Source organism: Phyllobates terribilis, unplaced genomic scaffold, assembly GCF_046119375.1.
Source record: "Phyllobates terribilis strain yellow unplaced genomic scaffold, ASM4611937v1 Scaffold_8__6_contigs__length_399053987, whole genome shotgun sequence".
NCBI lineage: Eukaryota > Metazoa > Chordata > Amphibia > Anura > Dendrobatidae > Phyllobates > Phyllobates terribilis.
The window spans coordinates 329,015,892-329,041,033 of NW_027362768.1; the positions used below are offsets into that span (position 1 = coordinate 329,015,892).

The following is a 25,142-nucleotide window of genomic DNA, read 5'->3' on the forward strand; positions in this document are numbered from 1 at the left end:
TTTGGACACCTTTGAAGGTGTTTTCTATGTGTTTCTATGTGTTTTTGTTTGCCTGCCATTGGTTTTAACGGTGTTCGAAGGTGTTCGACGAACAGTTCGACGAACAGTTCGGCGAACACACGGGTGTTCGACGAACCGAACCGAACTCGAACACTACGGGGGTGGCTCAACACTAATTAACACATGTGGAATTATATACTTAACAAAAAAGTGTGAAACAACTGAAAATATGTCTTATATTCTAGGTTCTTCAAAGTAGCCACCTTTTGCTTTGATGACTGCTTTGCACACTCTTGGCATTCTCTTGATGAGCTTCAAGAGGTAGTCCCCGGAAATGGTCTTCACTTCACAGGTGTGCCCTGTCAGGTTTAATAAGTGGGATTTCTTGCCTTATAAATGGGGTTGGGACCATCAGTTGTGTTGTGCAGAAGTCTGGTGGATACACAGCTGATAGTCCTACTGAATAGACTGTTAGAATTTGTATTATGGCAAGAAAAAAGCAGCTACGTAAAGAAAAACGAGTGGCCATCATTACTTTAAGAAATGAAGGTCAGTCAGTGCGAAAAATTGGGAAAACTTTGAAAGTGTCCCCAAGTGCAATTGCAAAAACCATCAAGCGCTACAAAGAAACTGGCTCACATGAGGACCGCCCCAGGAAAGGAAGACCAAGAGTCACCTCTGCTTCTGAGGATAAGTTTATCCGAGTCACCAGCCTCAGAAATCACAGGTTAACAGCCGCTCAGATTAGAGACCAGGTCAATGCCACACAGAGTTCTAGCAGCAGACACATCTCTACAAAAATTGTTAAGAGGAGACTTTGTGCAGCAGGCCTTCATGGTAAAATAGCTGCTAGGAAACCACTGCTAAGGACAGGCAACAAGCAGAAGAGACTTGTTTGGGCTAAAGAACACAAGGAATGGACATTAGACCAGTGGAAATCTGTGCTTTGGTCTGATGAGTCCAAATTTGAGATCTTTGGTTCCAACCACCGTGTCTTTGCGCGACGCAGAAAAGGTGAACGGATGGACTCTACATGCCTGGTTCCCACCGTGAAGCATGGAGGAGGAGGTGTGATGGTGTGGGGGTGCTTTTCTGGTGACACTGTTGGGGATTTATTCAAAATTGAAGGCATACTGAACCAGCATGGCTACCACAGCTTCTTGCAGCGACATGCTATTCCATCCAGTTTGCGTTTAGTTGGACCATCATTTATTTTTCAACAGGACCATGACCCCAAACACACCTCCAGGCTGTGTAAGGGCTATTTGACCAAGAAGGAGAGTGATGGGGTGCTACGCCAGATGACCTGGCCTCCACAGTCACCAGACCTGAACCCAAACGAGATGGTTTGGGGTGAGCTGGACCGCAGAGTGAAGGCAAAAGGGCCAACAAGTGCTAAGCATCTCTAGGAACTCCTTCAAGATTGTTGGAAGACCATTTCCGGTGACTACCTCTTGAAGCTCATCAAGAGAATGCCAAGAGTGTGCAAAGCAGTCATCAAAGCAAAAGGTGGCTACTTTGAAGAACCTAGAATATAAGACATATTTTCAGTTGTTTCACACTTTTTTGTTAAGTATATAATTCCACATGTGTTAATTCATAGTTTTGATGCCTTCAGTGTGAATGTACAATTTTCATAGTCATGAAAATACAGAAAAATCTTTAAATGAGAAGGTGTGTCCAAACTTTTGGTCAGTACTGTATATTTGGGCAATTAGCCAATATTATGGATTTACAGTGTATAGAGGGTCCTATGGCAACATTGGAAATTACACCGTTTCTTATACTAGTTGCATGACCAAATCTCAATTTCGGAAGATTAAATTCAGCCTAACCTTAGATCTTGTTGGCCCTTGTACATTTCCAAAGATTGCTTTGCTTGGACAAAGCTTTGCAGATTTGCACCATCTGGCAAAAAAACACATAAGTAATGAGAGGTACCAGCATGTTTACAACAATGGTGTGATGCCGAGTCACTACTCATGGACAAGCCGTAAGACATGGTAGTCAGGAGGTCCTAGGTCAGATATCAGGAGGACTCGTGGTACAGAGGGGCAAGACAAAGGCATGGTCAGGTAACATGCTCGAGTCAAATGCCAGGTGGGTACGTAAAGACAAGGGAGTTGGATAAATGGATAGTCAGAGGCCAAGTCTGGGGTCAGGTACCTGCAGTCAGAGTATGTCAAGAGCAGAAGGGACAATCCACAAGAATGGTCACGACAAATCTTAGGTCCAGCAACAAGATTAGAGAATAAGATACAATCAGACACAGAGCTAAGCACACACCAAACAAAGCTAAGCTACAGCTGACACTAGACTGCTCACAGCTAGCCAGCTAAGTAACTAGCAAATCACCAAGGACGGGAGGCACCTGGGGAAATGACACGCCCCTGGGCCTTTTGTGGGATGCTGGGGGTTGTAGTCTCTGCGTGGCGGTGACCCGGTCCGTGGCTCAGGGTGGTCAAACCAAATGGCAGTCTATTTATAAGGTTTTGAGATTAAATGTCCGACTACGCCACTCGTGGATTGCGGTCAGGATGAACCGCAGCTGCAGGGCAGACTGCTGAGGCTGGTGTTGTGGGTGCAGCAGAGTGTAGTACAACTCCCCACGGGAGGAGTGTAGCCTCAGGGCAGTGTATGCGGAGGATGGGGGTGATGGTGCAGGAGTAGCAGTGACGACACAGAGTCAGTGATGCAGTCCAGGGTCTTTACTCACAGTTCTTATTATCCAGACCACTTCTGCAGGTAACGGCTGCCCACGACGCACTGTGCTCACCAGGTGAGGGGCTCGGCCGACTCCCAGGTATCTCCGGAGTGTTTCACAGGACCCCCTTTATGTGTCCTTCCTCTGGCCTGTCGTACCCCACCAGTGACCACGCTTCTGTCCAGCTGCCTCGGGCTTTGGCGGGCAAACGTGCATTCCGTTTCCCTGGACCCTATATGGTGCATTCCTAGCGGGTGTAGTGAGGGGGTGCGCCACTTGAAATGTCGCAGCCTCTGGTTTCTAGCTGAGGGTAGTTCCCCGCCTCCACTAGTTTTGGGGACCGGTCTCCCCCCTTGGCCTGACCCCTCTATGCAGGTAGATACGGGCGTATGGTGGCTACCAGCCGGTCCACACCCCTGGGGTCCCTTCTTTCCTCTGTGTTCCTGGAGCCTCCTCCGCTCCCCTTCCTTCTTCCCTCTTCCTTCAGGCCCAGTCCTCCTGACAGGGCCTGCCTGTGGAGCAGAGCCCATGCAGCAGCCCTGCTCCCTGTCTTCTCTCTGTCTTGGGCCTCTCAGACTAGGTCCGCCTCCTGGAGCAGAGCTCCATAGAGCCCTGCTCCTGCTCTTTTCCTCTTCTGACTGGCTGCTGCTCTAAGATGGCCCCCACCTTTTATATCTCTCTCTCTGTGCATCCAGGAACTGCTTCCTCTCTGCCCCTGCACTACAGGGTTCCCCCTTCCTAGGTGTTCCCTCCCCCCACTCCAGCCAGGGACAGGGACTGTCGTGCCCAACTTAGGGGCATATCGGTCGCCCTGCCCCCCGGAAATGTGGTGTAGTGCATGCAGCTGTCGGGGTACTAATCCACACTCCATCCTTACCTGGAAGTGAGATATCACACCTCTAGGTGAGATGCAATACCTCTGTAGCAACCGAGCCCTCGGGGTGCTACAGAAACACCCGCAGCCTAGGCCAGATTGAGCAGCAGGGCTGTCAATCACAATGCTGACAGCCCAGCATGCCCCAGGATCAGATTGGATGACGGGACTGTCAATCACAACACCGACAGTCCATTACACTCCAGATCCCATAGGGCGGCTGAGCTGTCACTCACAGCGTCCCTAGGCCACAGTAAAGATGAAACTGTGGCACCTGGCAAAATTGCTTAGCATGAATACAATGAAGGCAAGTAAGGGTCTGCTCGCACTTGCATTGGATAGAATTGAGCAAAAGGGTTTGCTAGATCATGGACCAGCAACCATATTGGTAGTCCATGGCTGCCGAAACAGAGGTCTTCAAACTTCCTACTATCTACAACATTCACAATACCTCTTTGGATTAGTAGGCCATGGTACATCATGTGTGCATTGAGCCACATTGCAATGACTTCATGGCGGTCTACTAATCAGAAGAGGAGTCAGGAATATTACAGGTAGTAGAAGGTTTCCAGTGCTCTGGTCCAGTGGCCTCTGGCTATTGACGTTGCCCCTGGACAAGTATTTTGTAAATCTTTTTGCCTAACTCCATCATCGGACACTTGGACATTGACTTTATCTTTGATGGAAAAAATATTACTTCACGCAGGATTATTCTTTCTGTCAAATGTCGGGTATCATGATGGTACTTGATTAACAGTAAGTCAACGGGGTCCAATGGACACTGTTGGTGTCCATTGTGTGATGGGTCTGGGTCTTCACAATATTCTACTTCTATGACGGATCTGAAAACCAAAAATGGCACAGCAGATGTGAGGTCTGTGTGTTCTCCCCATGTGTATGAGATGGTTTCTCTAGGTACTCCAGTTTCTTTCCTAACCCCAAATCACACTGATCGGATAACAGGCTTCATATGAAAATTGCCATCTTGTGTCTGATAGGAAAATTTGGTTGTGTCCCTCAGCGGGAGCGGGTCGTGTGTGATGATATTTGTACAGCTCTGCAGATATATTGCTGCTATGTATGAGAGAGAAACATGGTTTTCAGATCATTTTCATCCTGACCAAGTGTCACGCAAGGTGTGGGAAAGACTAAGTGCAACACGAAGGGAAGAGGTGGTGGAAGCCAAACACTAGGGGCAGATATAATATCACCCTGTCTACCCTACTGTCCCCATATAGGTTCCACACCTATCGCCGAGCAGAACCCTAAACGCTGTATGTCCCTAGAGCTTGGCCCTAGATAGGAAGGGGGAGGGGTAAACACTGGTCAGGCCCCACTACAAACTAAAGACAACAATGTAGATAAACAAAGGGGATTAGGTTAGCATCACTTCAGAATCAGATTACACCGGGTTTCTTTGTAGTGTGTGGACCTGGAGACATATTGAACTGCTTAGGAGCTGAATACACCAAACGGTAGGAGTTTTTTTTTCTTGTTTTAGTTGTATTGAAGAAATAAAATCTTGAAAACAATGTTGCAAAAAATATAAATACCCTGTAGGGCCATTATCTAGTTAACTATTTGCATTATGAACTTTATTTAAAAAGAATCAAACATGAGTATAATACATGTACTTATGTGTATATTGCATAGTTCTAGATCTGTCGTAACTATTAAAAGCCCAACTTAATAATTCAGCTTCATTTTCGGTGCCTTTTTTTTTTTACTTGTGAACCATCCATAACCTCTTCAACTTTCTATTTTTCCCCTCCGTAGGGAGGATAAACAAAGACTTTGTATAACTGACCGGAGCTCACAGTTGGAAGATATAAACCTTCCCGAATCAATTCCCTGTCGCAGTGGGCAAATATAAACCTTACTGAATCAATAAATTGGAAGTAGGGCTCTTATTATATTGCCTTCCAGCCATTGTTTTCTAAGACAGAACCTGTCTTTTATACTTAAGAAACTGGGATCTTAAAACACAATGCTGGAAAGTAAGAAAATAAAAAACACAAACAGAAGCGACACGACTATTTTTTTTAAAATACTAAACAGCCGACACGATGATATAGCATTAAAGATTTTATACTTCAATTATTAAACTTTACTTTTACATTTAAAGGGATTGTCCAATTTTTGCTTTTTTCCCCTTAAATGTATGTATTTTGGGCTAAAAATCATTTCTACAATTGGGTTTCATTAAATATTTTGCACCATTTGGCTTTTACAGGCTCTATGATTCCCTGCATGTTCAACTTTGATGTGATCTGTGGTTATAAATCAGCTGAAAGGAGAACAAAAAATGACAGATAAAATAATTGCAAATTCCCTGTCAGATCCTCTTAGTGTGCTCACTGAAAGATTCTCAGTTAATTGATTCTGCAGCCAGCATACAGCACAGCAGATATAGAAGGCAAAAGGGGCAAGATTTCTAATGAAACCAAATTGCCAAAATAATTTTTGACCCCAATTGCCACCCATACTTTTGTAAAAATACTAGTTTTAAAGGGCAATTCCACTTGAGATACAGTGCATTGTGAAAGTATTTGGCCCCCATTGAACTTTTCTACCTTTTGCCACATTTCTGGCTTCAAACATAAAGATATAAAATTCTAATTTTTTGGGGGAAGAATCAACAACAAGTGGGACACAATCGTGAAGTGGAAAGAAATTTATTGGATATTTTAAACTTTTTTTAAAAAAAATAAAAAATGAAAAGTGGGGCGTGCAATATTATTCGGCCCCTTTACTTTCAGTGCAGAAGTTCAGTGAGGATCTCTGAATGATCCAATGTTGTCCTAAATGACTGGTAATGATAAATAGGATCCACCTGTGTGTAATCAAGTCTCCGTATAAATGCACCTGCTCTGTGATAGCCTCAGGGTTCTGTTTCAAGTGCAGAGAGCATCATGAAGACCAAGGAACACACCAGGCAGGTCCGAGATACTGTTGTGGCGAAGTTTAAAGCCGGATTTGGATACAAAAAGATTTCCTACGTTTTAAACATCTCAAGGAGCACTGTGCAAGTGATCATATTGAAATGGAAGGAGTATCAGACCACTGCAAATCTACCAAGACCCGGCCGTCCCTCTAAACTTTCATCTCGAACAAGGAGATGACTGATCAGAGATGCAGCCAAAAGGCTCATGATCACTCTGGATGAACTGCAGAGATCTAGAGCTGAGGTGGGAGAGTCTGTGCATAGGACAACAATCAGTCGTACACTGCACAAATCTGGCCTTTATGGAAGAATGGCAAGAAGAAAGCCATTTCTCAAAGATATCCATAAAAAGTCTTCTTTGAAGTTTGCCACAAGCCACCTGGGAGACACACCAAACAAGTGGAATAAGGTGCTCTGGTCAGATGAAACCAAAATCGAACTTTTTGGCCACAATGCAAAACGATATGTTTGACGTAAAAGCAACACAGTTCATCACCCTCAAAACACCATCCCCATTGTCAAACATGGTGGTGGCAGCATCATGGTTTGGGCCAGATTTTCTTCAGCAGGGACAGGGAAGATGGTTAAAATTGATGGGAAGATGGACGAAGCCAAATACAGGACCATTCTATAAGAAAACCTGTTGGAGTCTGCAAGAGACCTGAGACTGGGACAGAGATTTATCTTCCAACAAGACAATGATCCCAAACATAAAGCAAAATCTACAATGGAATGGTTCAAAAATAAATATATCCAGGTGTTAGAATGGCCAAGTCAAAGTCCAGACCTGAATCCAATCGAGAATCTGTGGAAAGAGCTGAAAACTGCTGTTCACAAACGCCCTCCATTCAACCTCAATGAGCTTGAGCTGTTTTGCAAGGAAGAATGGGCAAGAATTTCAGCCTCTCGATGTGCAAAACTGATAGAGACATACCCCAAGCGACTTGCAGCTGTAATCGCAGCAAAAGTATTAACTGAAGGGGGCCGAATAATATTGCACGCCCCACTTTTCATTTTTTATTTTTTTTAAACAGTTTAAAATATCCAATAAATTCCGTTCCACTTCACGATTGTGTCCCACTTGTTGTTGATTCTTCCCCAAAAAATTAGAATTTTATATCTTTATGTTTGAAGCCAGAAATGTGACAAAATGTAGAAAAGTTCAAGGGGGCCAAATACTTTCACAATGCACTGTATGTCTTGGAGCTACAAATATCACAAAATGGAGCACTAACGTGTGCCGGCAGCGGCCATTATACAACCAATGGAATGCTAATGGGATCGCTCAGCGAGCATAGAATGACATAAAATTGGCAGGCACATATTCTGTTTACACAGAATAATGCGCTACTGCTGATTTTTAGGCTCGCTTTGCATTTTGCCTGTTCACTGGATTATTTCCAGCTTGTTTAGAGTTCTAAGTGCTCGTCCTCTTCCCCAATTATCGGCCCATCTAATGTGCATTTAGTCTTTGCTTGTGCTACAGTAGTGATCCCATACCTGATGCTTGTCATCTGTTGCAAAATTACCAACCCAACAAGATCCATGCATTAAAGACCACTGACCTAGAGAGGCAGAAATAAAGTTCAACCTTCTGCCGCCTCATCATTTGGAAAGATCAATTCCTTTATCTAATTTTGACCCTATAGCATCTTAATTTCATAAATGAGTATTTTACTATAATTGCTTAGTCCCACTAATTAGAGATGAAGTGAACCCAAACTTAAAAGTTTGGCGTTCGTACTGGACAGTTAGTCCGCCAAACACGGACTTTCCCCGGAAGTCCGTTGCAATGTTCGGAGTTTCAGGGGAAGTCTGAGAGAGAAATAGAGATTTTATTTTTCTTACCCAGACCCAAAGTTTGGGTCTCTATTGTTTTCAATGTGGTTCGGGTTCTGGTTAAAGTTCGGGTTCAGGTCTTGTACCCGAACCAAACATTGGAATAAAGTTTGGATTGGGTAAAAGAACCCGAACTTCCATGGGTCCGCTCATCCCCACCACTAATCCATTTGCGTCTAGTTTAGTATCTACATTCTCATCTTGAAAAATGGAGCTGTAGAGGGAATAGAGTGCACAGAACATAGGATAGAACCCTAGTGGAGGAGGGCAAAGAGACAATCGGTGGTGCTATCTTGGAGGAGTTGTGTGAGACACAACTACTGAATGAGTAAAGAATACGAGCTGCTGCTGCCCCATTTTGGGGGCGGACATTCACCTGAAAAAATTAACCAAGGTGAGCGAAACACGTTTAAAGTAAGCTGTGCTGCTGGAATGAAATTTTCTTGACGTGATAAAATTGAAGGTTTTATTAGCACTACATGTTTCGATGTCAGAGCGGCATTTTTTTAAAGTGAAAAAACCTACAGCCTTTTGGGTTTTTTTTCACTCGAAAAAAACGCAGGTTCAGTGTCGAAACATGCAGTGCTAATAAAACCTTCAATTTTATCACGTCAAGAGAATTTCATTCCAGCGCACAGCTTACTTTAAACGTGTTTCGCCCACCTTGGTCAATTAGGTTCTCATCTTGTGGTACATGTATCTTGAGGGAGTAGGTGCCATGTACTTTTACATGCAGTTTTCATAGCCTTTTAGATACTTTGATGTCATTAAATTTTTATAGGGGATTGTTGGCTTAAAATAAATTACGATTTGTGGTTACTAAAGGGGCTCTTTAAATTTTCTAAAAAGGGTTGTCCTAATGTCATCAACTTTCCCTGGTTTGACACTTGGATATCATAGAGGGGGGATGTAGACAGTGTTAGTATCCCCAATACCACTTGGGGGTACACATACCCTCGGTTGACAACCTATATTCTAGAAAAAAGCAACACCCTATCCGGCAGACCTGTTATCCCAATATAGAAACTAGTGGCCACATAAGGTTTGCACCAACAATCAAACATGATCGCTGTTGGCTAGCAAAGTTAGATAATTGGAGATCGGCAAATAATAGGTGTAGCTTCATTCTAAGGGGTTGTTCATTTGTGACAATCCCAAATAACTGAAGCGGGTTCTTGGCAAAATTTGAGAAGCTTGGTCACTCTGTTGGCTTTTGATTTAAAGCATGGTTCCCCTTGGACTAATGGACTGCAGGACTATTGAGTGATAATTTAAAACATTTTTATAAGAATTATTTTTGATGCCACCTTAAATTTAAAGAACAAAATGTCCTCCCATCTTAACAATAATAGGAGGAAATCGAGCATAAAGCAAGATGTTTTCATTCACTTACTGAAGCTTCATCTGTCATTTTCCTCTCCTCTTTGGGAATTTCCTTCAGGGATTTCTTACTCATTGAAGTCCTTAGCGTTTTATCTGATACAAATTGTTGAATTTTCGAAATGACTGAATTTCCCTTAGAGATTTCATTTCTGCTTCCGCTTGGGGACAAGCTGCGAGTTGGCATCAGGCTTTTCTGAGTGCAGAAGCCTCCTGTCTTCGCTCCTTTTTCAGTGTTTGAAGAGGAAGCCTTGATGTTTGACTGTGCGTTTGAGGAACTATCGGAGCTTCTGCTAGTAATGTCTACTAGATGTGATGACTCGGATAACTGGGTTGTGTCATGGTCTGGTTTGGGGCTGGAAGTCCATGGGAAAAAAAGACTCTCCTATTAAAAGAAAATGAAATAACATGGTTACTATATAGTTCTATTTGCTAAAAAAATTGGGTTTTCTTGAATAGAAAAGCCAAAGACCACACTAATTAACACAAAGTCCATATTCACATTGTTATGCATATTCAAGTGAATGGGATACTCATCCTTCAGATATATGTCATATTCATGGTCATATTAAACTACCAATGTTATGGTACACAGGTCACATTATCAATACAAACATGGGTCATTGTTTTATCCCCCCCCCCGCCCCCAAAGTGAAAAATCTCATCATCCAGTGTTCTCCCTTACTATCACCATCAAATAAGGTTCACTGTTGGTCGTAATGAGGCTGCAATGGTTGGGCTACTTTATTTTATTGCAACTTGGGACACTCAGAGGATTGCCTGGCACATACACTGCTGTCCAAGCTCCGTCAGGCTCCAAGTATATGCAAATATTTTTACCTAGATGCAGTTCTTCTCTCAGAGAATACCACTGTGCATATGGAGTCCGATGGACTAAGCCCCAAAACTCTTTATGGCAATGTATAGAAGTGGAGGCATATATGTCAGGGATCTCTATGCATGGTAGCCTGGCAGCTCTTAATAGAGCTTTTACAAACAAGTTTTGCAGTAGCCGCTCCATCTAGCAGATCCTAGGGGGTGCCTGGGTCTTCACTCTTTAACCCCTAAACATGGATCTGGACTTGCATAGGGGACCCAGGGTTTGGTCTATGGAGTAGCTGATGGCCCAGGGTGCAGGCTGGCAGAGAATAGTCAGGAAACTTAGTCAATACCACGTGCTCAGGGACAAGAACAGAATCATCAGGTAGAGGAATAGTCAAAATCATGGGCTGAGGTCAAAAACCGGAATCAAGCTGGCCAAGCAGGAATAAAGAAAAGAAGAGTGAACCGGAGTAAGCTGAACTTATAACTGGCACTGTAGACAGGGAGATAAGTGTTTATATAGAGTGAAGCTCCACCCAAGCCTCACTGAAGGGAGTAATTAGAAATCTAAAGTCAGGAGTTAATCCCCAAGCTCCTTCTCTGGATGGCATCACTAGTCCTAAAATGTCAACATAAAATGTAGCACTGTTGCCCTATGTTGCCAGTAACTATGGCGTGGAGATTATCAGTGACAGAAATAAAAGGAGCTATCACAGACATACAGTTGTGCTCAAAAGTTTACATACCCTGGCAGAATTTTTGCTTTCTTGGCCTTGTTTCAGAGAACATGAATGATAACAAAAATACTTTTTCTCCACTCACGGTTATTGGTTGGGTGAAGCTATTTATTGTTAAACTACTGTGTTTTCTCTTTTTAAATCTTAATAACAACCAAAAACATCCAAATCATCCGGATCAAAAGTTCACATACCCTGGTGATTTTGGCCTGATAACATGCACAGAATATGACACAAATGGGTTTGAATGGCTACTAAAGGTAACATCCTCACCAGTGACCTGTTTGCTTGTAATCAGTGTGTGTGAATAAAAGCTGAGTGAGTTTCTGGGATCCAGACAGACTCTTGCATCTTTCATCCAGCCACTGACGTTTCTGGATTGTGAGTGATGGGGAAAGCAAAAGAATTATCAACAGATCTACGGGAAAAGTTAGTTGAACTGTATAACACAGGAAAGGGATACAAAAAGATATCCAAGGAATTGATAATGCCAGTCAGCAGTGTTCAAACTTGCGATTAACAAATGGAAAATCAGGGGCTCTGTAAAAACCAAACCATGGTCAGGTAGACCAACAAACATTTCAGCCACAACTGCCAGGAAAATTGTTCGGGATGCAAAGAAAAACCCACAAATAACATCAGCAGAATTTCAGGACTCTCTGAAAACTAGCGGTGTGGCTGTTTCAAGATGCACAATAAGGAGGCACTTGAAGAAAAATGGGCTGCATGGTCGAGTCGCCAGAAGAAAGCCATAACTGCACAAATGGCACAAACTATCTCGCCTACAATACACCAAACAGCACAGAGACAAGCCTCAAAACCTCTGGAACAAGGTAATTTGGAGTGATGAGACCAAAATTGAACTTTTTGGCCACAATCATAAACGTTACATTTGGAGAGAGGTCAACAAGGCCTATGATGAAAGGAACACCATTCCTACAGTAAAGCATGGAGGTGGATCACTGATGTTTTGGGTATGTGTGAGCTACAAATGCACAGGAAACTTGGTAAAAGTTGAAGGAAAGATGAATGAAGCACGTTATCAGCAAATACTGGAGGCAAATTTGCACTCATCAGCCCAGAAGCTGCGCATGGGACGTACTTGGACGTTCCAACATGACAACGATCCAAAACACAAGGCCAAGTCAACCTGTCATTGGCTACAGCAGAACAAAGTGAAGGTTCTGGAGTGGCCATATCAGTCCTCTGACCTCAATATCATTGAGCCACTCTGGGGCGATCTCAAGCTCGCAGTTCATGCTAGACAGCCCAGGAATTTACAGGAACTGGAGGCTTTTTGCCAAGAAGAATGGGCAGCTTTACCATGTGAGAAAATAAAGAACCTCATCCACAACTACCACAAGAGACTTCCAGCTGTTATTGATATTAGAGGGGGCAATACATGGTATTAAGAACTGGGGTATGTGAACTTTTTATCAGGGTCATTTGGATGTTTTTGGTTGTCATTAAGAGAAAACACAGTAGTTTGACAATAAATGGCTTCACCCAACCAATAACCATGAGTGGAGAAAAAGCTTTTTGTTATCATTCATATTCTCTGAAACAAGGCCAGGAAAGCAAAAATTCTACCGGGGTATGTAACCTTTTTAGCATAACTGTAGATGTAACAATATGGAGGTACAGTGGAGTAGAGGGCTCTTACAATTCCATAAAAGCCCTCTACTTAAGATGGATCTTTAATATGGCCTACTGCATGAGCTCTAATTCTCCTAAAATTGTCATAAAATGAAAAATTCCCAGCAGGCCTTCAATAAATTTCAGACTCTCAACTGCTGGAGAGTTACATGTTGGAGACTACAACCACAATGAATATTTTTGTGCAGTAGCAATGCCGCTTACTATGTAGTGAAACAAAAGTATTTAGGCAACCAACAGAGTGACGATGGTGGACCTCCACACTCTTTGGGCGACCATGCTCATGAAACCAGGAGACTTTGCTATTTTGCAGAAACATAGTTAGCAATAATCATTCAGGAATTTGTTAAGAGTGTCCAAATTGTCTCTTCAGAGAGGAAGAGGACTGGAACTCTAGTGCCACCTACAGGAAATAGCAGTCCAAAATTTTTTGAAACAATCCCAGAAAATGCTGTATGAAAAGGGTAGGATTTATGTCAACTCTTCCTGTCCAAATTGGGTTCTCCTGGGAGCGTGAACTAAAAATATCCCTATTTGCCAAGCAAAATTTTTCTATTTAAGGGGTCTCAAAGGAAAAGCATAAAATTGGGCTTCCTACTGGTGCAACCAAACACCTGGGATAGAAGGACTTGGTGCTTTCTTGCCTCAGATCCTTTTCATGATCCTTGAGTTAGCTATCGGCACCCTTTGGAGTGGACATAGGCTTTGTCACCTCCGTCCATCAAAATAGGGGATGCGGTCAGCCTAACCACGCTCTCCTCTGGGACCTCATAGAAGCCACATTGGCCCAGATTCTGATGTATACGCTGAATACGCTGGACTAGTGAAAACTTTGATAGACATCTCTCACAAATTCCTATTTTACTCCATATAAGTCAAATAAAAGTTTAGCGATCGTATCGCACAGTTAGTGTCCGGTGCTAAACGCCAAACACGGACTTTCCCCGGATGTCCGTTGCAATGTTTGGAGTTCCGGGGGAAGTCTGAGGGAGAAAGAGAGGTTTTATTTTTCTTACCCAGTTCCAAAATTTGGGTCTCCATTGTTTTCAATGTGGTTCTGGCTCTGGTTGAAGTTCGGGTACAGTTCCGGTACCCGAACAGAACTTTTTTTTTTATTGTATATTCCATTTTTTATTTAATTTCCTTCATATATATATATGTGTGTCTGTATATGTTTGTATTCATCGTGCCCTTATACTACTAGTTCTTCCAGTAATAATGAAATGAAAATGTTGCTATGGACATTAATGTTCACCCTGAAGAATGGCGGCCACCAGATCGTCAGGGGACATGATCTGTGACACCCCCCCTTGCAGCGAGCCCTTCAATCACATTATTCATCTTGCTTAAGACGGCAGCAGGGGCAGCTCGGTGCCGCTCGGTGTGCAGAGACTAATGATGTTTTTATAGGCTCCTGTTCAGCATGAAAATCAAATTCTATCAATTATACTTTGTCACCTCTCAACCCACTGCCCGCATCACGCGCTATGTAGGCCAAATGGAGATTTTCAGGCACTATTAAGTACGTAATAAGTCTCTCAAACATTACCAATTATGAATATCAAGTGATTTAGGTTCTGGTTTGTGCACCTGTGCGTGGATTGTTATAGAAATGGCTGAGGAAAATCTCTGCTACATATGATAAGAAAAAACCTTTGGGGCTTATTAGGAAAAATGACAATGCTCAGAGCCAGAGCGTCCTGGCCTTAGGGCATGAATCTGGTACTGAAGGCCATCATGGCCGACTAGTTACTAACCTCAAAGAGCAGTAGGGTAGAACGTACAGCTGCTGCATACCTCTTGGGATAGAGACCTGCCAGATACTTGTAACATAACTGAGATTTTACTACTAAAATTCTAAAATAATAGATATCTTGATATATTGAGCTAGGTTCAGGATACAAAGAAGTTTGGATTGTTTGACCATCACCCTATGAGTGAGCAAACTTCTTATTTGTTGGGTGAAACCATTTTTGTGGAAGCTTAAAAATTATTGTTCTTGGCAGCATATTGTAATAAGTAAACCGGACATTCGCTGCCGAGGCCATGATGTTCTTTGTGCACAGAAAAATCTCATTAACGATTGTTCCGTGCACAGAGAAGTGTGGCCTTTAAATGACCACTTATCGGCTCACGTGAAGGCTATTGAGAGTTGTTTAATGGTGTGAATAGACCCTTAGAGTAAACTCAGTAACAGTATGAAGCAATTAAAGGAGTTGTTCCATTTGGACCATTTAGGGCCTATCAATAGGACCCGCGTCTGTCTCGAGAATGGTGTCCCCATTGCATGTTGTTTTGAATAGAGTCAATTATCAATTTTCAGTGCGCCCATAGAGAAGAATAGTGGGAGCCAGGCATGTGTGGTCACCTCTCCATTCATCACAGCACGCATCGGGGGCCCCATTCTCAAGATGTTTTATGTTTATGGCATATCAATAAGGTAAGCCATAAATGTCCCAGGTGGGACTACCCATTTACAGTATAAAGGGCAATCAGCACAATAAAGGTTCCTCCTTGCTGGAAAAGGTGCTATCCACACACTTACTGTATTTGTGCGTATGCTTGAGGGTAATATTTTAACAATATTTTAATAATATTTTAACAAAAAAAGATATAACTTACCGTAGATTTATCTCCCGTTGCTCCACAGGCACCAATCTGGGATTTCCTACCAGTCAGTATTTACTTCCCTACAGTGGTCAGTTGTTGTCTACCCACTAAACCACTGCAGCCAATCATTTGTTTTGTTAGTCTTTGGCATGTGACACATGAAGGTAAGTAAACACAGGCTGGCAGTAAGCACCAGATCGGTGACACTGTATTGGCCGGAAGGATAAAGTAGTGCCTGATTGTCAAAGGATTTCCAGAGCCAAAAATTAGGGTCAAGTATTTGTATGAGGATCTACTTTTTTTTTCAGAAAAAGCATCCCTCTTATGTGTGGCATTGCAGCTTATCCCCATTTACCTTAGTAACTTCAATCTTCAGGAGCGTGCCGCTCCCCTGCCTCAGGGGTTCCTGCTTATCCAGGGGTACTGTGCTCATGAAGATTGACAATTTGTGCCTCTGGCCCTAACTGTCCATTCTCTGATGTTGGTATAAGAGGCAGCTTTACCTCTGTAGCATCAGAGGAGCACAGGGTCACTAAATCTAGCCAAATCCAGTTTACATGTAAAGCGCCATGGAATAAATGGCGCTATAATAATAAATAATAATAATAATATTTCGGTCAGCTTCCAAGCACCACTTGCAGTGTGCTCATTGCTTAGGGAACCGGCTACCTTTCATAAAATAGAGTGGCCACTGGTACCGGAGGCAACAAGCAGTAAGCTATAGAATAAAAATCCCTCCATTTTTTAGAACAGAGAGGATCTTTAAAAAGTGGTAAAGTTGCTTTTTTTTTTTTTTTAAACAAAACCCTGTAATTTTACCCATTTAACAAAACGAGACAACCCCTTTAATGGATTATAGTGGAGCAGTTCTACAAAACATTTAGTCCCTTTTCTGCTTTTTATTTAGATTGCTCTCTACCTAAGCCAGTCCTTTTACACAGTCCTGCTGGCACTCGATAAAGTTGAGTAACACATAAGGTACTGTATATGGTCAAAACTCTGTGTTTTTTTTCCCCATGGCAATATATAAATACATAATCCGGTCTGATTATTGCCTTTTTGCTGATTTTTTTTTTTTGCTGACTTTATTTTTGCTGCAGTTTCTCCTTTTTTGCTGCCATTTTGGTGCAAATTTAAATGAGTAGTTTTTTATGCATTTTTTTTAGTTCGGAAACTGAGGTTCTGCACTTAGAAACTCAATTTTCAGACTTCCTATTGGGAAGACATGATCTCATAAAAACGCACAATGGGCTAGAGTTTTCATGAACTCACATCCACTTTGCTTGAACTGAACAGCAGAATTTCTGCAAAGGAAAAAAAAAAGGCAGTTTACCTTATGTGAAACTCAGACCCTTTTCTGTGGCACCTTCTCCTATTGGTTGGGATGACATATATAATGCCCCTACCTTTTCCCTTCCTCATACTCCTTGAGAAAACCACCTGGCGAAACGTACGTTAGAGTACCTGGGTGTTCTGACTTGGTCATTTATTCCCTATACTACTTATATTTGTTATGATGTCTGGATATGGTTATTGATTTTTTATCAACTAGGATTTATTACTCAATCTATTTTATATAATAATATATGGACTTTATTTATGCAGTTCATTATTGAGGAAATGGTGACGCAAGGTGTGGGAAAGACTAAGTGCAATACGAAGGGAAGAGGGGGAGGAAGCTCAAACACTAGGGAAAGGGGGAGTGGAGACCACTTGGCAGAGCTAATATCCCCCTGCCTACCCTACCGTCCCTATATAGGTTCCACACCCTTCGCCGAGCAGGACCCTAAACACTGTATGTCCATAGAGCTTGGCCCTAGATAGGGATTAGGAGGGGTGAGCACTGGTCAGGTCCCACTACAAACTAAAGACAACAAGGTAGACAAACTAAAGGGGATAAACTTAGTTTGAGCAGACACCAGAGGAGTAACACCAACTGTCCTCCAAGGGCACCAGAGAGGAAGCCAGCCAACAGCTAGAGCTCCAAGCCTGCACAAAGGTACATAGAAGTATCACCGGCGTTTCCCTGGAGCAATCTGAGTGTTTTTAACTCCCATACAAGGGTGTGTCAATCTGCAGCAGAAGGGAGGTCGCCACTGGGTCCTAAAGGAAGAAGGATTAAGAAGACATCTGCAATGCCAAGTGCAGTGACCTTCTACAGCTAGATCCAGAGCGACTGTCTATTACAAATGACACACCCGTGACAGAAATATGCCATTTTGTTACTAAACCCACATCTTATACGTTTCCTTGTGATTTCCCTGTGTAGGATTCTTTGTCCCCTCTTGTATTGTTCTTAGAAATATTTTTATCCTCATGTATTACTAAAGATTAGTAGTTTTACTAAATATCCGTGTCTATTCACATCATTGCGTAGAATTTATGTGAAACTGTGGTCTAATATTTTGAAGTGAAAGAAAAAGTTATAAAGTCTAAAAAGTTCTGAGCAAGTGCACCACCTGAAGCCGTTCACTGAGCGCAAGAACACAAGTCTCCAATGGAACCCAAAAAGCCAATAACTGTTTGTGCAATCTCCGTTCAGATGTGACTTCTCTTCAGCCGAGCAAAGCTGAACCCTTTAGCTTGTGCCAGCATCGTTTTCTGAAATAATAGAGTGGTTTTGACAGAACAAAGCATTGAACAGCAGATAGCCCTTGGCTGAAATGTCATGGATTTAAGCATAAGGTCTGCAGCCAACTTAATCACTCCATTTGCTGTCGGTAAACACGGCCGCCTCCTGCAAGCAGATGGGACCTTGGTGCCTTTGAGGGAGACTTGGTAAACATCATACAAGAAACATGCATAATATTGTCATTACATATTAATGGATACATCAGGGTGAACTTTACATACGTGTCAGATTGAAGTTGATGCATGTTTATTATACCTGGGAGGATAAACATCAGCCAACGTCCATGAATCAACATTTGCATCTTAAATCACAGCTGGTATTTTATCTCCTCGCCCAGGCTTTGACCCCTGGCGTAATATTTTTTATTTTTTTTTTACATAAAACATTCTGGCGCCTGGAATCAATTTGTTCTTTTTCGAAAAAAAGGAGTGCATTTTATGCTATTTGTATTACAAGAATCAGTAATACAGGAAAGCAGTGATTTAGAGGGAGATGTGAGAGGTTCAATGCATAATAGCAAGTTATGGGATGTGAGGAATAGACGATACCCCCCAGCAGTACATTATAATGCAGGTTATAATTACACAAAATACTATATAGCAGGCTAGTGAACATACACATACAAATCTCTTTTATTTTAATGTAAAATAGACCAAAATTCAGTGCATATTAATTTTTTTTTAAATTTTATGTTTATATAAGAGATTTTTGATCCCCTATATAGGAATACAGAAAAGGTATCCGCTAGCTTATTTATAGGGTGAATAGATGCCATTCTGGATTCCTGTAGCCACCACTAGAGGAAGCAGAGAAGTCTATTGCATACTGGGTTTAATTTGTAAATAGTATGCAGTAAGCTCTTAAGCTCCATCTAGTGGTGGCTGCAGACAGCCAGAATGTTACATTTTCAAGGCTGTATTCAGACAAATGATGAAAAACGTGTCTATTTCTCACCAGTAAAAAACAGACAATTTTGGGAGAGGTTCTGTTTTTCACTGACCCATTTTTCACAGACCTATCGCCTTGGGGGAAACGCATTCAAGAATTTGGCCAAAGTACTGCATGTTGCATTTTTTTTTTTAAGCGGAGAATTGTCAATGTGAATTGGCCTATTGCCTGTCATAGTTTCATAATTTTAAAGGAGTTGTCCGGTGAAAGCAAGTTATCCCCAGGATGGTTGATAACTTGTTGATCGGTGCTGGTCACATCACTGAAACCCACACTAATCGGCAGAACAGGGCAAGTTTTATACCCGTTAGACTGGAGCACAGTGTGCATGCTGAACTGCAGCTCAACTTATTCCCTGTGGGGATGGAGAGCACGGTGTTCAGTATTTTCCAAAAGTCTCATAAAGAATAAATGTAGAATAAGTTGGGCGTCCGACCTGCCACTCCATTTTATAACAGGGATAAAAAATTTCCCATCGGGGATAAAAAATCCCTGTTCTGCTGATCAGTGTGGGTCCTAGACACCTACCGATCAGAAAGTTATTACCTATCCTGACGAAAGGTAATAACTTGTTTTTATTGGACAACCCCTTTAAAGTTGAAAGTAGACACAAGTCCATCAAGTTCAACCTATAACCTAACATGATAATCTAGACCAGTGTTTCCCAAACTCCGTCCTCGCGGCCCCCAACAGGTCATGTTTTTAGGATTTCCTTAGTAATGTACAGGTGATGGAATTATTATCAAGGCAAAAGAAGCTGCCGCAGGTTCTCCCCTCTCTGAAATACTATGGAAATTCTGAAAACATGATCTGTTGGGGACATTGAGGACTGGAGTTTGGGAATCACTGATCCAGAGGAAGTAAAAAACCCCACGACGCAGATGCTAATTGCCCCATATTATGGGTAAACTTTCTTCCCAACTCCACATACGGCAATCAGACTATTTCCCTGGATCAACGACCCATTACAGAATCTAGTACCCATAACCCGTAATATTATGTTTTTCAAGAAAGGCATCCAGGTCTCCTTGAACTTTTTTAGTGAATCAACCATTACAACCGTGGCAGTGAGTTCCTTACTCTCACTGTTCTTACAGTAAAGAATCGCCGGCTGTGATTATGCTTAAGCCTTCTTTACACTAGACATAGAGGATTTCCCCTTATCATTGTTGTAGGTCTGGCTGTAAAAAATCATTAGAAACATCTCAGTATGGTCCCTTCATATATTAGACATTGTAATAAGATTGCCCTTTAGCCTTCAATTTTCCAAACTGAAAAAACCGAGGTTTAATCACCTCATGTGTGTTGATTAGCTTGCAGAGTTTAGTAACATCTGTAAATGTTTAAATTATACTCTGTTTACCCTTTACAAGGTCATTAATACATCAAAAACAAGAGGGCCCAATGCTGACCCCTGTGGTACCAAACTGTTAATTGTGACCCAATAGTGGTCAGTGTTATTAGTCTAAATGCTGTCTTACTGTAGATGACCACTGTTTGAGTGAATATGACCTAGTTCTATTTCGATGCAGTGGATCTGGAAGTCTGTGTAAGAGGGTGTACCGTGAAAGATGAAATTCCTCAGAGCTGTGTGGCATTTATTACTGGAGACTGCCACCTACTGTCCAACTGGGACCCTGCAGAACCAATAAGAGGGGGGAGTGTTTCGAGAAGGACAAATCTAGATGGAGAACCAGATCAGGTGACATTCATGACGCAGTTCCCCGATATAACAGGCCGGAGTGACAAAGCGGGAAGAGTCTTGGCGCCAACGAGAGAGGGCAGCAGGAAATGTCCTTGGGGGGGCATTGTGGCCGAGATACTGGGTAGCACTCGAGAGACCAGGCCAGCTGGCTGCTGCGCACAAGCGAGTGAGATACAGAATGCGCCAGGCAAGACCCGTGGACCAGACCACACGGGTCAAGATCTGGGGCCCAACCCTGCACTGGTCAAGATACAGAGACCAGACTACACCAAGCAAGATCCGAGGGCCAGCCCTCGTCCATCTGGAAGTGAACGTCTGCTTGTCTGACTTGAAGGCGCGAGTGAACTGGGCTGTTACTTCTGACATTGACGTACGGTACAGGGAACAGTCTGGGGTGGTGCAGCAGATGGGGTGGGGACCTACTAGAATGCGGGAGACCTAAAGAGCATTGATTGACTTTGTTAAAAGGACTTGTGGCCTAGCAGGAAATTCTCTGGCAGTGCCCCTACAGGGAAATTTCCATCTGTGCACTGATCGATCCTCCAGAGCAAGTATGCTGTCTGTAACTATTCTTTTCTGTAACTACTGGAAGAGAATCCTGGCCAAGCACTCCTTACCTAACAATACTTTATTTATTGGATATTTTGGGGGTAAATGGGGTATTTGAAAATGGACTTTCAAAACCAAATTCGGTGATCGGTAGAGGGAACAGTTCTTTTGCCTCTTGGCCAAATATTGAGTTCTGCGAAAAGTTGAACGTGCTGAGAATCTTTTATTCTAAGCAATTAAAAACAGTGACATCATCAAAACTTATAAAAGGCCACACTTGGGTGGAGATTTTTGCTAAATTAAATCTGTGAATGATAAATTTAGGCTGTGCACATCTGTGTTTGGCGTCTCGAATCACAGTTTTGTCACTTTTGGCAGTAAGAATAGCGCAGCACGTCGCACTAATGTTGCCATCAAAAGGATGGACACCTCGACAGATCCCATTTTAAGGTGATGGCAATCTGTTGGGTGCTGTTTGGATCACAACACTGAATTGTTCACCACTTTGTCTGATTCATCAGTCTTCCATCCACGCAGCATGAGCCTGCCTTAACATTCATTTGCATTAACTGGAGTGGATACCTGAGCTGCTGAATGTAAATGCAATGTTTTAATGATAATGTGCCTTGTGACCCCATCAATTCTTTCTACATAATTTAATAGTGTCTAAGAAAATGTAATGTGTCATTAATGGAAAGGTGGACATTGTTAATTGACGAGGAAATATTCCAATATGCAGACGCCAGAGATAAAACTGGCAGGACGGCCTACAGACGTTGTGTTTCTGCAATTTGCTTGAGGAAAACAGGGTAAACTGAGCGATACGTGCGCAGCCCATGCAATCGTTAAGGGAATTGTCCCACAAGTACAACTCATCACCTCTATCCATAGGATAGGTGATAAGTGTGTGATCGCTGGGACCCCACCGATCACGACAAGAGGGGCGTTGTGTCCCTCATTTGTATGGCGAGGTGGTTGTGCATGAGTGCAGCTGTTCCATAAATTGTCTGTGATACAAAGGCGGACAGCCAGGGTTTCTCAATCGAAACCTAGTGTTTTCTTAGAATCGGGTCAGAAGCTTCCTGGGAGGCAACAAGAGTTGTTGTTTTTATTGTAAAGTACATAGAAATGGTCAAGAATTAATTTTGCTCACCAAGACGTCACGCTTACTTGAGGTTGGATTACAGTTACCATTGGAGGATAAAAAATTTAAAATATTTGAGTAAGTCATCGATCTCGAAACATTTACTGTATGTTCCTGCTGGACCATGCTCCTTTCTGACCACTTTAGGACATCAACATCTAGACTACACAATGGTACTACTCAGGTCTACTGGCGAGGGTAAGTGCCTGAAGGTTAAATAGTTAGCAAGGGCAAAATTATAGAGATGAGCAAAAAATATTTGCAGTACCCACTTCTTGGTCTGGTCATCTGTTGCACTCGGATGTCACTTTTGTGGCTGTTATCCTTGGCCCGGAATCTCCTGAGTGAATCTGTTGTGTCTTAGTCATGTCTCATAGTTTTTAAAGGGTTTATCCAGGAGGACTATATTAATTTTTTACTATTGGCCTAACAGCTAACAGGCAGGTAGTTGCTAACTGCCTGCCTGTTCTGCCCAGCGCAAATCTCTGCTGGCACAGAGCGGTCATGACTGCTCATGCCAGAGATTCTGCCGCTTCCACTGATGTCACACTTACAGAGAAGTGGCTTCTCTTCTGCTCTTCTCTGTTTACGGGGTGTGACTGCCGATGTCATGCTGACTGACAGCCGGCTCCCCACTACCTAACTGCGGAAAGCCAGCTGCCAATCAGTATGATGTCGGCAGTCATGCCCCATCAACAAAGCAGACCAGAAGCGGAAAAACTTCTCTGCTGACATGGAGCCGCTGAATTGCCGGCAGGAGCGGTCAGTGACTGCTCAGAGCCAGGCAGGTAGTTATCAACTACCTGAGTGTTAGTTTTTTGTCCCATAGTAAAAAAAATAATATAGTCCTGGATAACCCTTATAAGGTTCAAGGTTGACATAAGAACATTGAGTTCAACCTATACCCTAACATGTTGATCCAAAGGAAGGCAAAAACCTATGAGGCAGATGCTAATTGCCACATATTGGGGGATAAATTCCTTCTCGACTAAACATATGGAAATTGGACTAGTTCCTCAATAATCAATGTCCCATTACACAATCTAGTAGCCATAGCATGTAATCTTATATTTATCAAGAAAGGCATTTAGACCTTCCTTGAACTTTTGTAGTGAATCAACCATGACAACATCATGTGCAGAGACTTCAATAATCTCACTGCTCTTGCAGTAAAGATTCCAGAATCTCACTGCTCTTACAGTAAAGAATCCAGAATCTCACTGCTCTTACAGTAAAGAATCCAGAATCTCACTGCTCTTACAGTAAAGAATCCAGAATCTCACTGCTCTTACAGTAAAGAATCACGATCTGTGATGATGATTAAACTTTATTCCTCTAAACGTAGAGGATGACCCCTTGTCACCGCCGCTGGCCTAGGTGGAAAAAAGATCATTACATTGTGTGAATTCTAGTGAATAGGTCTCACACATCGGTATAATGTGTGTTGCACTGCAATGTCGCAATGTCATGACACTGCAGGGCTAGGAAACGACAGGTGCCTAGGAGATTCCAGACGACAGAAATTAAGTCCGGCTGCAACGGACAATCGGAACTCTTTTTGCTCATCACTACAATTTTTTTCTTAAATCTACACAGCAGCAATTATTACTAACATGCTATTAAAGTTGCAAAAGCTCGAAAACTGTGCTGTATTAATAGTCTGAATATTAAAATGTTATTTTTATTTTATGAACAGAATACGACTATATTTGGATTTTTAAACTTGCAAACCAAATCTCTCTCGAAAAAAAAACCCCAGAAAGTCTTTGGAGTGCAGCTACATTTTCTTTGTTAGATATTCAAGCTGAAACTTGTTCCAGAAACATCAATAGCGTCTGCCAGATGAACTGTATCTTGCATATGTATATTGTGGGGAGCTGATTTCCCCAGAGCTCCTCTGGAAATGTTTTACTAAAGAGACCATACATATGGTTATATGGACATTCATGCTGGATACGCTGACCCTATTACCCATGCTGAGAGCTCATTTTTAAGAGATTATTCTAATTGAGTGAGAAAACACCACTTTGAATGCGAAAATCTTTCCAGTATTCATGGACGAGGCGAGAAACAAATATTTCTTCATCTTCTGATTCTGCCTTCATTGTACAGTTACGTGCTTTTACAACTCATTAGCCGCAAGTTATATTTCTTTAGTGTTTTAACCCCTTAAGCCCCGGAGCATTTTTCGTTTTTGCATTTTCGTTTTTACTCCCCTTGTTCCCAGAGCCATAGCGTTTTTATTTTTTGGTCAATATGGCCATGTGAGGGCTTATTTTTTGCGGGACGAGTTGTACTTTTCAACGCCATTACTAGTTTTATCATATCCTGTACGGAAAAACGGGAAAAAAATTCCAAGTGCGGTAAAATTGCAAAAAAAGTGTAATACCACAGTTGTTTTTTATTTATTTTTTTTACCATGTTCACTGAATGCTAAAACTGACCTGCCCTTCTTATTCTACAGGTCATTACGAGTTCATAGACACCAAACATGTATAGGTTCTTTTATATTTAAGTGGTGAAAAAAAATTCCAAAATTTGGTAAAAAAAAAAATAAAAAAATAGCGCCATTTTCTAAGACCCGTAGCGTCTCCATTT

The 25,142-nt window shown here is 42.3% G+C and overlaps 1 protein-coding gene across 1 annotated transcript in view; it reads right to left on the reverse strand.

Moving 5' to 3' along the window:
* CFAP20DC (CFAP20 domain containing) overlaps nt 1–25,142 on the reverse strand; it is a 692,474-nt gene that overhangs the window by 139,628 nt on the left and 527,704 nt on the right. The window contains exon 14 of the mRNA XM_073644645.1: nt 9,755–10,126. Within this exon, the coding sequence (XP_073500746.1) occupies nt 9,755–10,126 (372 nt within the window). The remainder of the gene's footprint in view (nt 1–9,754; nt 10,127–25,142) is intronic.